This window comes from Prionailurus viverrinus, chromosome A3, assembly GCF_022837055.1.
Source record: "Prionailurus viverrinus isolate Anna chromosome A3, UM_Priviv_1.0, whole genome shotgun sequence".
NCBI lineage: Eukaryota > Metazoa > Chordata > Mammalia > Carnivora > Felidae > Prionailurus > Prionailurus viverrinus.
The window spans coordinates 129,400,242-129,418,692 of record NC_062563.1 but is presented as its reverse complement, the minus strand read 5'-3'; the positions used below and the strand labels follow the sequence as shown (position 1 = coordinate 129,418,692).

At 40.2% G+C, this 18,451-nt stretch overlaps 1 protein-coding gene across 3 annotated transcripts in view; it reads right to left on the bottom strand.

Moving 5' to 3' along the window:
* Positions 1-18,451, bottom strand: part of NBAS (NBAS subunit of NRZ tethering complex) — a 339,328-nt gene that overhangs the window by 301,562 nt on the left and 19,315 nt on the right. For all 3 annotated transcript variants that reach the window (XM_047852270.1, XM_047852271.1, XM_047852272.1), the window contains exons 7-9: positions 14,716-14,849; positions 12,165-12,298; positions 10,332-10,430 (exon numbers count right to left, since the gene is read on the bottom strand). In XM_047852270.1, coding sequence (XP_047708226.1) covers positions 10,332-10,430; positions 12,165-12,298; positions 14,716-14,849 — 367 coding nt within the window. The remainder of the gene's footprint in view (positions 1-10,331; positions 10,431-12,164; positions 12,299-14,715; positions 14,850-18,451) is intronic.

The window sequence follows — 18,451 nt, the reverse complement described above, 5'->3', positions numbered from 1 at the left end:
TAAAATGAAAAAATCCTTAATATAAGGTCAACTCGATTACTGACATTCATACTTCTCAGGTACAGTCTGCACATTAATCTCTCAAATGCCAATAGCCAGTACATTATCACAGGCCAAATGTACTCTCACTGCAGTGGGAGATAATCAGCAATGATCAGAACTACAGTATTCTTTTCTAGAAGCAATCCTTCATAAAGCTATTAATCTTACCTAGTTGGAGTTTAGGAAAAATTCTTAACGCAATTATACCTAACTGGTCCTCCAGCTGTCAATATAGCCTATCTTTTCTAAGTTTATTTATTTTGAAAGAGACAGAAACAGCGTGAGTGGGGGAGGGGCAGAGAGAGCAAGAGAGAATCCTAAGCAGGTTCCACGCCATCAGCACAGAGCATGACATGGGGCTTGAACCCACGAAACCGTGAGATCGTGACCTGAGCCGAAACCAAGAGTCAGACACTTAACCAACTGAGCCATGCAGGTGCCCCGGCATATCTTTTCACTTACCAATGCCTGGATTCTCACAGAATACATATGACCTTAAGAACCAGAAAGATAGGCACTATTACAGCAATGTAATATCTGTGAAAATCTACTCACTGACTTCCAAATGCATCTCATAGGTCTAAATAGAACTTATACCTCCTAGGAAAATAAAATTTGCCTGAGCCCTTAGATAAACCTTTAAGGTAAGGAACTCTCAACGCTACTCTCTTCACAAAATCAAATTTCAAGATTTATGGGACTCACCTCCATTTTCCCAAAGGTGATATATGAAGAGACTGGCCCTTCTGCATACGCTGCTGAACCCCTTCCCAATCTATGTCCAAGACTCTTTTCCTTCCATTTTGTGCCAGTGAAGTTACCATCCTGTCACCTGAGAACTCATCACACCACAAAATTTTGGACTTCCCACTAAGTACTAGCTTTTTTTTTTTTTTTTTTTTTTGGACTACTGCCTTTATCCCATGGGTATAAAGCGTTCATGTATTTAAAACAGCTAAGGTTTTGTTTAGGGGAAATCAGAAACCCACATGAGATGACCAGATCAACGCGCATAAGGCATAGCCCTCTAACACTTCAGGATGCCATTATTTAGAGGTATTCCTCAGTCTCCTCTTAAATGAACAGCTTTCTGCAGACCATGGCCTCCCTATACCACCTCTGAGCCTCGCTCGAAATAGCAGCAGCTCCAATCAGTGCATCAGTTACCTAACTACTCTACAACTGGAGTCCTTGTAATCCGTAACCTACTTTAAGGCAACCATAGCTTATTATCCCCTGGAAATGCTGTTTCAAGTTCCTTCTATTCAAACTACATTTGCCCTAAAATAGTTGATTAAGATGAAAAAAAAAATTATGATCATCCAAATGCTTGGATTCTTCCTTTGCACAACAGTGACACACATTATTTATTAGTCATGGTTCTTTTTCCACAGACAGGAGTATCTTTCTTAACATAAACATGAATAGCTTTCTTAATATAAAAAAGGTTCAAATGAAGTCTTCTTTAAATGGTCTCTTTTTCTTTCTTACTCATCCTTTATATATTACAGTTTTACTGAAGTATGATTTATACTCCATGAAACTTGCCAGCAGGAGAGAGAGTTAGGGGTAATGGAAATACCCTAAAACTGATTGTAGTAGTGACTGCACAATTATGTACATTTACTTTAAAAATCACCGAATTACACACAAAATCAGTATCAAAGAGTCATCAAGGATTCAAGGCATGGGTGGTTCTCTGAGGCATCGGAGAAGGCATGTTCTCAGAGACTTTTTGACACTGTTGAGATGTAAATTAGAGTCTAGTAAAAGTTACAAACACTCTTTGCGTAGTTATCAAGGAATTTTTCAACATTCAAAGTTGACTACATCAGATTTTGCTTACAGAAATTACAGTGGGGGCATCTGGGTGGCTCAGTCGCTTAAGCATCGGACTTCAGCTTAGGTCATAACTTCACGGTTTGTGGGTTCGAGTCCCACATCGGCTCTGTGCTGACAGCTTAGAGCCTGGAGCCTGCTTTGGATCCTGTGTCTCCCTCTTTCTCTCTGCCCCTCCCCTGCTTATGCTTGGTCTCTGTCTCTCAAAAATAAATAAAAATGTTTAAAAAAAATTTTTAATTAAAAAATTTTACAGTGAAGTTAGAAACAAAACTTTTTAAAAAAAGTGATTGCTGTTGAAAGTGGTGTCATTTAAAAATAGATGAAGTCTTCAATTTGAACTCAACTCATACTGAGCACCCTTATTTGTGAATAGGACTCCCAAAATAGACTGGACATAGCCAGAGGAGAGACACTACATCTGAATCTCCACCACTGAGCACAGCACTCAAAGCAACTGCGGTCCCTCTAAGAATGCAGAGGGGGTAAGAAATTCCTCTTAGCTGTAATCAAGGTGCCAGCTAAGCCAAAATTAACAAATATTAAAAATAGAAATGAGGAGGCAGGGAGGTATTGGGGTGGGTCTAGAAGGGGAGCAGGACCAGTAAAGGAGGCAGAGAGGTGGATAAAATACATTCATTAGGCAGTGAGGACATGTAAAGAAGAAAACGGCCAAAATCAGCAAATCCATACAGGTAACCTGAAGCTACTCAATTAACTTATGTTTCATATTACCCAATTTACCACCTCGATTTCTCTTCTTCAACAGTGCTCACAGCATTAGGCAAAACAATGAATTTCACAAAACCCTGAGTTTGTACGTTACCAATTTATTCCAACTCCTTTCTGGCTGATTTATTTCACATTTATAAAATCCTTGTAGATGATAAATATCACAGGCTCACATTACTAGAGTAACCAAAAATAAATAAAAATGTGATGAATATTTCAGCTTCTTTCATTTAAGAAAAGACTGCATAATGGAAAAAATAAACAACCTAGCAATATTTTTGTTAGGCACAACAGGGCATTTACATGTAACATACGCCTTGCGTTGTAACAATTTTCATTCAGAAACCTTAACGCAGTCATCCATCTTCAAGCTGACTGCTCTCAAGAATCGTATATGATTACAGAACCAACAATAGGCCTTCCTTCTGTGGTGTGATAACATATTTAAATTTCTAAAATTTTTAGAGACCACCCCCCCAAAAATAGGGTGATCCTGGGCCAGAAAGTGAAAGCCTTAAGAGTAATAAATGGAATCCTACTTATGACAAATTGTTACGTAAGAAGTATTCAGTGAATGATAATTTCGAACAGATGGTGCCAAGAGAACCCCACTTACCCTCCAGAAATAATGCCAGAAAAAAAAAAAAAAAAGAAATCCAACATTGGCCTTTATAATAAATCAAGACGGTGGAGAAGACCATAATGAAATGAACAAAGCAAAACAAACAAAACAAAGTATTAAGATAGAAAATACGCTTCTTTTAAAAGGGGCAAGAAAAATAAAATAGAAATGTGAGGGACGAATAAGAACACAAAATAAAAGAAAAAAGGAAGAGAACAATCAAAACAAACTTAATTTTCCTTTCCACTCAGGCAATTAAAATTACTTATCCAAGAAACCCACAGAGGTAAAGTATCATTCAGCAAAACAGAATCTTATACTAGACATGGGGGCTTCTAGAAAAACGTACACTACACATTCTTTGCCTTCAGGTACCTGACATTCCAAGGGGTGACAGAGGATCCATTCACCAAAATAGAAAGAAAAATAAAACAAGAGGTGACTTATACATAAGTGGACATAGCAAGTCCATGCAAGAAAACAAATAGGCCCTCATTGCCTGTGGCCTGAACTGGGACATTATCAGCAGAGACTCACCCAGCCTCTAGCATCTCCCAACCGAACCAACATTCCTCCAACAAAGCTGATCATATGTTCTCGTCTCAGAAATCTGAGTTCCCTTAAGAACAAGCTGCCACTCAAGCTCCCAATTATCTGATCCCCAACTTGCCTTCCCAAGGCCCCACCTCCCACGGCGACCATCACTGCTCTTCCCCTGCCACACACGCCCTACAGTGGCAGCTAAACTACCCCACCTGCCATTTCCCCAAAGCGTACTGTGGCTTCCTTCCTCTGGTCACTGTTCACACCATCACTCTGTCTGGAATATCCACCATGCCCAGATCGTATCCATTCTCCAAAGCAACTGCGAGTGCTGCCTGCCACAGTCCTTCCTTGAAAGACCAGGGAAGTATCTCCTTCATCTGGATCCCCACATCACCATACCTGCACCTTTTTAAGGGCCCTAACATATACTGCATTCCAGTATACACACATACCCACATAATACATACACACGTACATATCTGTACGCACATTTAAGTAGAGAAAATGCATATTAGACATTAGAAGTATATGTATGTGTATATAACATATGCGTATATATCATTTCCCTCAAGATCTTGAGGTCAGGACTGTCCTTCACCCTCACATCTTCCACAACACCTAGTGGAGTGTGTTGCATGCAAGCCACAATAAAAAAGAGTAATGGAAAGCAAGCCAAAGATAAAACAGACTTTCTACCCTCAATCTTTGTAATGCAGACAACTCCTCTAACAGAATGCACTTTTCAATGGAGGACAGATTAAATTTTTATAAATGTATGTATGTGCTAAGAAAGGTATAATATAAAATCTTTATAAATGTATGTATGTGCTAAGAAAGGTAGCATATAAAATTTTTAAATGTATAGAGGTACCAAGAAAGGTATTAATACCTACGCTTGAAAACAACAAAATCAGGTTGAATAAAACAAAGACCTTGAAAGAGCAAAACAGCAAAACCTGGCTTGAACATAACAAAATAAATAAAATAATAAAACACTGTATCCAAGAAGATGCAAACAAACAGGTCACCCTCAACAGAAATCAAACCGGCCAGCAGAGCATCGTGGGTATAATACACACACTGTCCAGGCTTGGCAAAATTCACAACGGAAAGCTGAGCGTGTCAAAGCAAAAACACATGCTTACCCCCCTTCTAGCGGCAAAATTTAAATTCAAGACTTAACGTGAAGCTATGCAAGGAAAACACAGTATCTCAACTATAAAAACGTACATTAAGAGGCCACACTTCATATAAGTTGACAAGAATAAAATAAAAACAACACAATTTTCTTATTGTTGTAATGTGTTTATTTTATAATCAAAAGAAATGTTTTATGAAAATGGCAGCAATTTGCAGCACATACAATTACATTCAGTTTTATAACAACGTAAAGACCGCTAACTGTGCATGTGGTCACTCAACCATAGCCAAAATAAAAGTCTATTATTTCAGATTGGAAAATAATATGCTAAATACAATAAACAATTTTTTTTAATTCTTTAATTAACTAGACTTGCAACTGATTTTCCAATTTCTTAAGGAGACACCAAACCGACTCTTTAAGGCAAGAGCCACACAAACTAAAAGGAAGAAATTAATGGTATTATATCTACTCACTACTATCATTTCCTGAGTACCTACTATGTATCTAATCCTCAAAGCAACTAGTGACTCACTGAATACTCATTTCAATTCCTTTCTTCCCTTAAGAGAGATTCATAAAATAACTACAGAGAACTTCTAGAAAGGAGAAATACAACAACTGAAGCAAAAAACAGAATGCCTAGCTTAAAAAGAGGAGGCATATGGGATGCCTGGGTGGCTCAGCCAGGTAAGCCTCCGACTTCGGCTCAGGTCATGATCTCACAGTTCATGAGTTAAAGCCCTGTGGCAGGCTCAGTGCTGACAGCTCGGAGCCTGGAGCCTGCGTGGGATTCTGTGTCTCCCCCTCTCTCTCTGCCCCTCCCCTGCTTGTTCGTGTTCTCTCTCTCTCTCTCTCAAAAATAAACATGAAAAAAAAAAAAAAGAGAGAAGCCATAGAATTAGTAAAAAGAAAAAAAAAAAGATATATCAGAAAAGATTACCAGAACAGATTTTTCTTTATAAATAGGATATCATATGTATCATTAATTCATTGTATTTATAATATATCTCAAAAGTGCCTCAAACTACTTTCGTCATTAGTGTCCATGTTTATATGGAAAGAATTAAAACAGCCTCTTCTTTTTTTCAACAAAAAATAAAGGAGAAAAAAAGAGTGAGAATAAAGGGGAGTCCAAGGAGACTCAACATCTAGAGAACAGACATCCCAGAGAGAAAAGAGAAAACACAGGGGAAGAAACAATCAAAGAAGTCAGCAAATTTTCCCAAAAGCAAATATTCAAACTGAAGGGTCAACACTGTGGGTATAACAAAACTACTCTAAGACATTACATGGTCAAGTTTCAGAACACTGTGGGAAAATAAAAAAGAATCTGAGCTTCCAGAGGGAAGGGTGTCAAAAAAAATAGAGAAAACAAAGAAAAAAGTGTATCAGAATTCTCAAGGGCAGCACTAGAAGCTAGACGACAATGGAGCAGTCTCTTCAAAATTCTAAAAGGAAAATTATTTCCAGCCTACAATTCTATCCAGGCACATTATCAATGAAGCATGAAGACAGAATAAAAGCCATTTTCAGACAGGCAAGGCCTGAAAAAATATACGCTTCCCATGGACTCTTCCTCAGGGAATTACAGAGTTTCACCAAAACAGTGAAATAGACCAAAAAAGAAAAAAAAAAAAAAAAAAAAAAAAAAAAACCATAGCATCCAGGAAACAGGTGATGTTACAAAAAATAACAACAATAATAATAACAAAAGCAATTCTCAGCATGATGATGAAGTGAAATTCTTAACAGAAGTTGCAAACCCAAGTCAGAGCAGGTCAGAAAGTGCTGAGAAAAGACTACAAGAAGATGATACCTACAGAATATGATGTACTAAAAGGGGGTCTACACTAATGGGGGTGAGTTTAGGGTTAGGGCAAACAAACAAAAAAATTAACTACAAGAATACACACAGTTAAGAAGTTTCCAAACAGATCTTACTATAACCTACAAAGCCCCTCTATGATTTAGTACTCACCTCATCTCTTTCAGATCAGTATATTACTCTACTCACTCGGTCAGCTTCAGCCAAACTGGCCTCCTTGCTATTTCTAGAAAATGGCCAGTACACTCCCAACTCATTTTTCTTTGGCTATTCCTTCTGCACAGAACATTTTTCCCTCAGAGAGCCAGATAAGTAAATACCCTCGCCCCTTACAGGTCTTTGCGCAAATGTCACTTTCTCAAGGAGGGTAATCAGTCAACCCGAATTAAAATTACAACCCGTGCCCTACTCCCCACCGCGTCATGGCCACTGTCCTCCATCCCTGTTGATCCTTTTCCCCAATGCACATATCAGTTCCGCAAACACTGTACGTCCATTGTTTGTCGTCTGTCACCCCTTCTAGAAGTAAGTTCCACAAAGAACATACCAAGGTATATAACAGCACGTGGCACAGAATAGGAAATGAATGAAGATTTACTAAATGAATGAATGAGTGAATAAATGAGTCAACGAATATTTAAGGATGAAAAGGCAAGGACACAATACTACAGAAGGTTCTGGTCTCATCTGTGGATAGCATCTAACCATAATATTCATCCTACAAAATCAAATGCAATAGGAGAATAAGAGAATACTCGCTTTGTGTACGGGAGACAGACTGAGTTAAGAAAACCATACATGCATCTTCCATAAAGGGACATTCATAGATAAGGTGTAAAACTGAGAAATTAAGAAGTAACAACATGGGGCGCCTGGGTGGCGCAGTCGGTTAAGCGTCCGACTTCAGCCAGGTCACGATCTCGCGGTCCGTGAGTTCGAGCCCCGTGTCGGGCTCTGGGCTGATGGCTCAGAGCCTGGAGCCTGTTTCCGATTCTGTGTCCCCCTCTCTCTCTGCCCCTCCCCCGTTCATGCTCTGTCTCTCTCTGTCCCAAAAATAAATAAACGTTGAAAAAAAAAAAAAAGAAGTAACAACATAAGCATTTTATTTTTATGTATGACAACAGCCAAAGCTATCAAATAAAATAGCTACATAAAATAGCTCAAAGTAGTTATCTTTGGAAATAAATTGGGTGAAAGTTTTTAAAAATTATTTAACACTTGAAACCACACACAACTATAACTTGTTAAAGATAAATTGAAAAAATTATGTTGGAAGAAGATACTCAATAGGCACATAATCCAAAGTTAATATCTAGATCACACTAAGAATGTCGAGACCAAATACCCAATAAAAATTAAGCAGTTATCTAAGAAAGCATTTTGTAGAGACAAAACATGAATGGCCAATAACTTGTAAAGGTGACCAACCTCATCAGTAATCAGGGAAATGAAAATTAAAACCACACAGTCAGAGGGGCAGCTGGGTGGCTGAGTCGGTTAGGTGTCCGAGTCTCGATCTTGGCTCAGGTCATGATCTCACAGTTCATGGGATCGAGCTCTATGTCGGGCTCTGTGCTGACAGCATGGAGCCTGCTTGGGATTCTCTTTCTGCCCCTCCCCTGCTGATATGCTCACGCTCTCTCTCTCAAAATAAACCAACTTAAAAAAAAACCCACAATGAGAGACTCTTTTATACCTACCAGCTCAGCAAATATTTAAAAGTCTGGTATCAAGAACACTAAAAGAATATGAAACTACAGAAACTTTCATACACTGCCATTGTCCACTTGCAGAACCATTCCGAAAAACATTTGCATTGCCTAGTAAAGTTAAAGATGTACCTCCTCAACAACTCAGCAATTCCACTTCTACTTATATATCCAACAGAAACCCTTGCACGTATGTGTCAGAGGAATGCATAATCATTCTGGCCACAGTACAATTCTTATAACAACAACAACAAAAAAAACCTGGAAACAAAACAAATTTTCATCTACAGAGAATGAATAATTATGCTGCAATATATTCACAACATGAAATATCCTTTTTTTTTTTTTTTGATGTTTATTTTATTTTGAGAGAGAGCACACATAAGCAGGGGGAGGGGCAGAGAGGGAGGAGAAAGAGAATCCCAAGCAGGCTCCACGCTGACAGCACAGAGCCCAACACAGGGCTCAATTCCAAGAAACGCGAGATCATGACCTGAGCCAAAATCAAGAGCTGGACGCTTAACCGAATGAGCCACCCAGGTGCCCCCCATAACATGAAATATCGTACTGGTAGTTAAAACTGAATCTCAAAGTAAGACCTGTGTGTCTTCCTTATGATTCCATTTATATAAAGTCAAACAGCAAAACTAAATATGAGTAAGCGGTAAAACTATCAAGAAAACAAAAGACTGATCAACACAAAATTCAGGACAGTGGTTCTCTCTGGTGGGGAGGGCGTCAGGGAAGAGTACAAACTGGGCTCTGGTGGATGTGGGTTCCTTTGCAGTACGAACATTTCATAATAAAATTCTTTTTTTTTTTTTTTTTTTTTTTAAATGAAGACGACATTTATTTATTTTTGGGACAGAGAGAGACAGAGCATGAACGGGGGAGGGGCAGAGAGAGAGGGAGACACAGAATCGGAAACAGGCTCCAGGCTCCGAGCCATCCGCCCAGAGCCCGACGCAGGGCTCGAACTCACGGACCGCGAGATCGTGACCTGGCTGAAGTCGGACGCTTAACCGACTGCGCCACCCAGGCACCCCTCATAATAAAATTCTAAACACAAAAGGTCAGACCTAGGACTGAACAGAATACAAAAAATCCATACCTTTTTTCATCCAAAAGACTTAAGTACAGAGAGGATCAGAGAGTTTAAGGACTTGCAAACAGACACAGACTCACTGTCAAAATTCAGAATTCAAGCTAGGTTTGCCTGATGCACAACTTGATATTCTTCCCATCTAGAAAACCAAAAAGTTTGCGTGGCTAACTTAAAAAATAGATGGAAATTTCATTCTCAAATAACAAAATTAAAGGAGAGCAATCACTGGAAGTAGAAAACGCCCAATTTTCAAGTAACCCTCAACGTAGGTGGCCAATACATGGAGAAGTGTCATATATGAAGAATGGGCGAGGGCTGTAGGAACGAGCTGTGCAGCAATGAAAGCAGCTCGAACCTGCTGAGAAGGAGAGGAGGAGGGAAGGAATGTCTACTGAGACGTCTTGGGCAAGGGTACTTCACATGCACGGTTTGAGGAGTTCTCTCTCGCAACACGCTAGAGTTAAAAGTTAGCTATATACTCATTTCACAGATGAGAAAAGTAAGACTAAGTAAGTGAAGAGAGAAGAAAGGCTTCCTCATTGAATATTCCCCGTGTCCCATCTGGCTCAGAGCTGTCCGCCAGATGAACAGAAATGCTCACACAACGATTACATACATATTACAGATATTTAAGATACCTATGCACGAGAGGAAGAAACGAAAAAGCCAAAATAATCAAAATGGACAATTTCTCCTCTCTGAAACAGTGCCAAGACGTCTACATCCACCTAATACTCTACCATATAAGAGAAGAAATGGTTACTTACCTGTGACCAGGATGGTAAATAGCTGTGTTGATTCCATGAGGATAATGACTACTGAAGCTGAAACAGTGACTCTCTTGATAGCTCTGATTTGTTCCAACACTAAATTTAAGAAGGTAAATAAGAAATAAATACCAGTAAGGCACAGTGAGAGACCAAAAAATACCCACTGAAATGTCTACACTTAAAAGACAAACACCACCAGCGGTGCCTGGGTGGCTCAGTCGGTTGAGCGTCCGACTTCGGCTCAGGTCATAATCTCACAATTTGTGAGTTTAAGCCCCGCGTCGGGCTCTGTGCTGACAGCTCAGAGCCTGGAGCCTGCTTCGGATTCGGTGTCTCCCTCTCTCTCTGCCCCTTCCCTGCTCATGCTCTGTCTCTCTCTGTCTCTCAAAAATGCATAAACATTTAAAAAAAATTTTTTTAATAAAAAATAATAAATAAATAAATAAATAAAATACCACCACCAAACACAGCTGAGGATGTAAAACAACCAGAACTCAGATACATTATTTGTGGGAATATGAGTGATACAGAAACTCTGGAAAAAGGTCTAGAAGTTTCTTACAAAAATAAACGGTATCTACCCTATGACTCAACAGTTCTACTCAAAGATAGTGACCAAAGAGAAATGACAATGTATATCCACAAATAGTTAAATAAGAATGGTCACAACAGCTTTATTCACTGTAGCCCAAAACTGGAAATCAGAATTCCATCAAAAGAAGAGCGAATATACAAATCGTGAATGTTGTGGTCTGAACGTCTGTGGACACCCCTGCCCACCACGGATTGAATGCCTGCGTCCCCCGTAACATTCCTAAGTTAAAACTCTGACGCCAGTATGATGGTATTTGGAAGTGAGGTGTTTGGGAATTAATTAGGTCATGAGGATAACACCCTCACAAAAGGAATTACTCTTCTCTTAAGAGGCCAGAGAGCTAGCTAGCTCTATTCCCACCACATGCAAACAGCGGTCTGCAAGCCAAAAGACCACAGCCCAACCATGCTGGTACCTAGAATAGAATTACACCCTCAGGAAGTGTCAGCAGTAAATTTCTGTTGTTGATAAGTCACCCAGTTATGGAACTTTGTTGTAACAAATCAAACTAAGACACATGAAATATTCATACAATGAAACACAATGTATTATAATAAAATGGAATAAATGGATACACGAAAAAATGCAAATAAATCTCAAAATATGCTAAATGAAGGAAGCCTTAGACAGAAGGGTGCATACTATGAGTCCATTAATGTGAATTACCAGAACAGGAAAAACTTATCTAGAAGAAGAAAAAATAAAAAAACAGCAGTTGCTCTAAGGGTGGGTGTAAACGGATTCACTGGGCAAGAGCATGAGGGAACTTTCTAGCATGATGGTAATGTTCTGCATCTTAATGGAGGTTTGAATTGCACAAGCACATGCATTTATCATAATTCATTGGCTGGTACACTTAAGATCTGTGCATTTCATTTCATCTGCAAATTTTACTTCAAAAGAGAAAACTATAAGCAAATATTGAACTTTAATTAATGACATGATGTGGAGGTATTTAAGTATTAACTCTGAAATTAATTAACAAAGAACACTGATTAAATGGCTAAATAGAGGGATGGACAGAAATGTGATATAGCAAGTATAATAAAATCCTCATTCTAGAATTTAAGTGAATGTATATGAATATTCACTATACAATTGTTTCAACCTTCCTATTATATTTGCAATTTTTCACAGTAAAATGCTGAAAGAAAAAAACAAAACAAAAGCTGACACTAAGCCAGAGAAATAAACATTATGTCAAACCGGAGTTCCCAAATAAAGTATATTTTTACCTTACAAGGTAACTTTTAAGTTCTCCTCGGTAATTGATGACCAGGAGTTCTGCAGACCACTGTGCACTGGCTTTATATTCTAAAAATATCAGCCCAGCAATGGCACAGCTCAAATCACCTGCTAAACTGGATGCCTGCAGAAAAGAGGTAAATTAAGTCACTAAAAAGATACCACACAGAAGTTAACATGTGTGCAATTGGAAGACGTCCCAGACATTGGCCCTGCCAGGTACATATTAAGACAGCCCCAGAACTGATCTGTATACTAAAGAATCATGCAAATCAGAGTGCCTAGAACCAGACACACAACTCTAGACCTGCCCTCCCAATCAAAGGCTAGAAGCACACAATCCTCTTTGGATGAGAGATTCTCCTAGATTCGTGAATTTCTGTTCAGACTGTACTTCTATTGTGTGTATGGGGGTGGGGGAGGGGAGCAATGCCACAATTCAACTTCAAAGAACTCTAAGATACTTCAGATTCTGTGTCTCCCTCTCTCTCTGCCCCTCCCCCACTCATGCTCTGTCTCTCTCTGTCTCAGAAATAAACATTAAAAAAAAAATTTTTTTTTAAATAACTCTGAGATACAGAACTCAGATATCACCTTCCAAATGTTGATTTGCATTGCCTGCAGGAAACAATGCTTCAAGAAAAAAGCCTCACTTAATTCCCATTTGCCCCATCAACAACTAAAAGGAAAAGGCACTTAAAACACTCATTCAATGGCAACCTTTTTCCATTAACTAAATATCAGGCTATATTGCTAAGGATTTGAAGGCATGTGCACCCTAGGAAGCACACATAATAAAGTTTATCACCCTGAATGACTCCTCACTGTCTAGAACCACCAAGACTGTGACCACATGTGGCTGCTGAACACTCATACATGGCTAGTCCTGAGATCGGCTACAAAAGTAAACATGAAATTTCAAAGCCTTGGTATCAAAGAAAGTATCTCGTTAATATTCTTCACATGGATTACATGCTGAAATAATATTTGTGATATACAGGATTAAATATTAAATAAATTGAACCTGTTTTCTTTTACTCTTAATGCAGCTACTAGAAGATTTAAAATCACACATGCGATCATATATAAAGTTCACATGACTTTTCTATCAGATAGTGCTTAGTCCAGGAAACAGGGATGCAAACTTCCTAGTTTGATTCCCCAGGACTTCCATAATAGGAGCCTAACACATTTTTTCAAGTTTTTCCACTCATTATTTCTGAACAAAAACCATTCTCTATATCATAAGTTCTTATCCCCAGCTTCTCGTTAGAATCAGCTGAAAAACCTATAAACAGGGGCGCCTGGGTGGCTCAGTCGGTTGAGCGTCTGACTCCAGCTCAGGTCATGATCTCACTGTGAGTTCCACCATCAAGCTCTGTGCTGACAGCTCAGAGCCTGGAGCCTGCTTTGGATTCTGTGTCTCCCTCACCCACACCCTCCCCCGCTCACTCGTGCTCTCAAAAATAAACATTAAAAAATTAAAAAAAAAAAAAAAACCTATAAACAATATTAATTCCCAGAACCCATTCCCATCAATTAAATCAGAATTTCTACGGGTCGAGTCTAGAAAATCAAGTAATTTTTTGTTTTTCTTTTCCTTATAAAGCTTTCCAGGCAATTCTAAGATGCAGCCAGAGTTAGAAATGCTGTTGTACCTGTCTCTGTATCTTGGGTCATTCAAGGAAGAAGGACACAAAGTGAAAAGTGCTGGGTCCCTGAAATTGTTTCACTTAGGAGCTGGATTGCCATGGCAACAGCCTGGCCCCACCCCCGCCCCCGTCCCCAATTCAATTTTAGTTTTCAAAACTGTAAAGCGCAGATAATACCTGTCCAATCTACTCGAAGCATTCTTGTGAACATTAAATGAGAATATATGTCAAAGTCACTAATAAAGTATAGAGCACTACACAAATACAAGTTATTACTACAAGTCATTTCTTCACTCTCCCTTTCAATTTCTATCCTTTTAGGATGACAGACGCAGCTCCTCTGAAAGCTGTTCCCTATTGCAGCAGCCCACTGACTGCTCTTCCCCCCTGGAACTTCTCAACAGCTTTCCATACCTCTGTTTAGCATTTACTTCCCACCATGGTTTTTTGGGGGGGTTGTTGTTGTTGTTTTAAGGGTTGTTTTTTTTTTAATGTACTTATTTTGAGAGAGAGATAACATGAGCAGGAGAGGGGCAGAGAGAAGGGAGACAGAGAATCCCCAGCAGCTTTCACACCATCAGCACAGAGCCCAATGTGGGGCTTGAACCCCCGTCGAAACCAAGAGTCAGACACTCAACCGACTGAGCCACCGAGGCGCCCCACTTCCCACCATGTTTTGATGCCAATGGATTACCTCTGAACACCACACTACAAGATACAAAGGAAAAATATTTCATGTACAGATATCTACCTACTAGATTCTGAATATCTTAAGTTCACAACTTACTCAGACTTACATTTCTATTTCCCCTCTTTCACATTCATTCAAGCACCTTCACATACTTGTTTGAATGCCTTTCATGTAATGAGCTTCCGGTTACATACATACCGGGGTAATAACAAAGAGTTCGCTTCCCATGAGATCAAACACCCTCACGGTTCCCGTACTTTCAGCGTAGGCCAGCAGGGTACAATCGTAACTCCATGCTACACGTCTCCACTGGGGTTTTGGGTCTTTTGGAACTATAACGAAAGGAAAAGTGGTTGTAACAATGTGTTATACAGATAGTTTAGTTGCAGTAACTATAAATGTAAATTATTCAACTCTATTACATCCTCTCCCAAGGATTTCTAATGCTTCAGTTCAATCGAAGAGAACAGTTCCCAGAAAGCCACTTCAAGTAAGAGTGGGACATATGAACCAGAGCCAGCTCTGCCCCGCTTACTCGCGAAGGAAAGACTGTGACCCCAGTGGTCTAGTGAAGGCTGAGCATGCCCTGGTGTGGCAAAGGCCTGGGAACAGCGCACCTCAAAACACTCGCAAAGTTAAAATGGATCAAAAGCAGAGAGAGTGGGCAGAAAATAATTCCAATCCAGTGAGTTCCGCATCTCTAACAGCAAAAAATGAAAATTTCACCTGAAATCTTCTAAATATACCAAATACAGATACCAAGGAAATACAACGCAGTATTCTGCAGAAGAAATATACACACGCGTGTGTAATACACAGACACAGATATTAGGTAAATCAAGTACTATCCTGGATCAGTCATGCAATTATAATATTTTAATAACCAATCTTAACAATCTAACACCTGTACTTTCTCTGTTCTGAATTTTTCAGTACAATAATGAAGAAAAAAGCTGTCGGCTACAAAAAAACAAACAAAAAAAGGGACAGTGAAACTCTCGACTCTGTTAGCTTTGTTTGAGGCTTTTGATGTTTTGTGGGCTTCAGTTGTCCCTCATTAGAATGCCAGCACTGAAGAGACAGGGCCACTGCCTTTTCCTTTACCAGCAGGGACTCCAGATGATTAGGGGACTGACAAGGTGACATCGCGAGTCAAGAGCAAAGCAAGCCCTGGACCTACGTGTCCTGCCTTCCCAAACAGTGAACACTTCACCACCACACACTCACCGCCTCTCGGTCAGAGTTTGGACAGGGCCTCAGGACGGCCTCAGAAAGGCTTCCGAGATGCACTGGCTTCTCTCTACTCCCCTAACAGAATCGCCCAGTTAAGGCTTCGCTGTCTCTTGCGGAGACGCTCACAACAGCCCCCCCCCCCAAGTGGTCTCCCCCCTTCCATTTTCTCCCCAATCCTTCCCCAATACTCTCCAAAGAGATCTTTCTAAGGGGAACAGATCCCATCCTGCAGCTGCATGGTTCTCCATTTCCAACAGAATCAAGTCCAAACTCCTCCACATGCACCAACGGCCCCATACAAAGAGCCCCATCACAGCCTTCCAGTGTCCCCTCCTACCACTACCACCTCCACATATCCGACGAGCCAACAACACAACTGGCAAAAAAGCAAACCACGCGCACTCGAGTCTCAGCCTTTTGTACACATTGCTACCTCTACCCAGAAGGTTCTTTTTAAATTTTTCTTTAAACATTTATTTATTTTTGAGACAGAGACAGAGAGTGAACAGGGGAGGGGCAGAGAGAGAGAGAGGGAGACGCAGAATCGGAAGCAGGCTCCAGGCTCCGAGCCGTCAGCCCAGAGCCCGACGCGGGGCTCGAACTCACAGACCGTGAGATCATGACCTGAGCTGAAGTCGGCCGCTTAACCGACTGAGCCACCCAGGCGCCCCAGAATGTTCTTCTTTAGTACTCCTCAAATGGTTCTCTTTTGTTACAGCCACCTGTGTTAACAAGTGGCTACCTCCTCCTTCCTGGACATTCTCCCAAACTGACTGCTCTCCTCTCTGTGCCCCAGATATGCTGTACAAAACTCCCCCATAGCATTGATCGCATCGTATGATGTTGTTTCCGTGACTGATGCCCCCACCAGTTTCTGAACTCCACGAAATCACAGACAGTGTCCTACTCAACACTGCCATCCTGGGACCTGGAACAGAAAGTGATTAGTTTCACTTTCTAATCTTCACTAGTAAGTGAAGACTACGTCTTTCAGAGAAGTCTGTATTAACAGGACAAGGTAACAGTAAGAGTTTAGCATCCTTCAAGGACTACCAATTAAACATGAATCACATAACTGAAGACTTCTTTCCACCTAAAAGAGGTAACACAGAATTCAGACTTCCCTCTTATCTCTGTAATACCCATAATATATGTTCTTCATATGAGGAAAGTGTACCAGACATCAAGGAGTTTCTCTATTTATCAACAGGTAAAAAGCATACCAAAAAAAAAAAACAATCCAAGGGGGTCTTTGAATACAGGAGGGTCTAGTGGATTTATTAAAGACTAACAAAATACTACATACACTCTAGAAAAGCAACTTTTTTAATGATAATAAAATGAAGAAAAATATCAGTTCTCTGTCTTTATAAAGCTAAAAAAAATCCGAACTTGGAAGTAAACCCAGGCACAAAATGATAAACAACACAAGACCCACATACACACAGATGCCACATAAACACCAGCAAGAGGACACTTTAATGCCCTGAAAAATATTCATGTGCTCAAGAAACACAGCAATATTTTTCCATTATTACTGTTTTACCTGTGATAACCGGGTTTTTTCCTCTTATTTCATTTTGCTAGGATAAACAGATTTATGCACCACATTCTGTTTCTGTCTAAAATAGGTTCCATCTAAAGGGGATTTGTTTTTACTATTACTTCTAGTTATAGCCAGTAGCTCCAGAAAACTCCGCATGTGTTTTGACCCAGATAAAGACGTTTTCATTACAAAACAGGATTTCACATAACAATGTGAAAATAAAGGCTTTATCAACAGATTCTTCCAGCCGACTGTGTGGTTTTGGAGAGGAACAAACAGTCCAGATTTAAGTGTTAATGGGGTTGTCTGAAGGGTATTCAGAAAGGCTGCTGGTCAAGTTAACCAGCAGTCTGACAACCTCCACGTTCATGGTCAGACTGTTCATTCTGGCTCATATCTTGCACCGGCTGCAGTCCCTTCAACCTGCCTGGGTGCCAAGTTCTTTCCCACCTTACGCTTTTGTCTGCGCTGTTTTCTCAGCCTGGAACCCTTTCCCTAAGCCCTCTCCTGGCTCCTTTTCATCTTTCAGGTCTCACTTTATGTACCGCTTCCCCAGGATGCGTTCTCTGACCACCCTGGCTAAAGCAACCCAAGGCCCCATTATTCGCCACTGTCCACTGGTTTCATTTCCTCCACATATCTGATCCCAAACGATTATGCACATGTTTGTCTACTTTTTATCATCTGTCTATTCACTTAAACTATAAATTCCAAAATGCCTGGGCCTGGGTCCATCTTGTTCCGAACTGCCTCACCAGGGCCTAGCACACTGGTGGTAGCAATCAGCACTCAAGCGCTAACAGAGTACACGCTAATCCAGTGCTCAGCCGCCCGGATTAGAAACAGACACAGGACAAGATTACGAGGTAAGGAACACTGGGTTCTCTTCTCAGTGCTGCCATAAAACCAAGGGGTGTGACCTTGGGGAGATCACCAAGGTGCCGCTTGGTCATTTGCAAAATGAAGGGTTGAATGAACAATCTCTCCCGGACTCACTCTGACTGCTAAATCGAGAACCAGTGAGCAAAAGCAAACTAGTGGGGCTATGAAGACTTGGAGTCTTGAATGTTTGAAGTAAGTACTGGCAAAGACATGAGAAAAATCTTACAATCCTAGAATGAGAAAGGTCTAACCATGATGAGAAACTCTGAAATT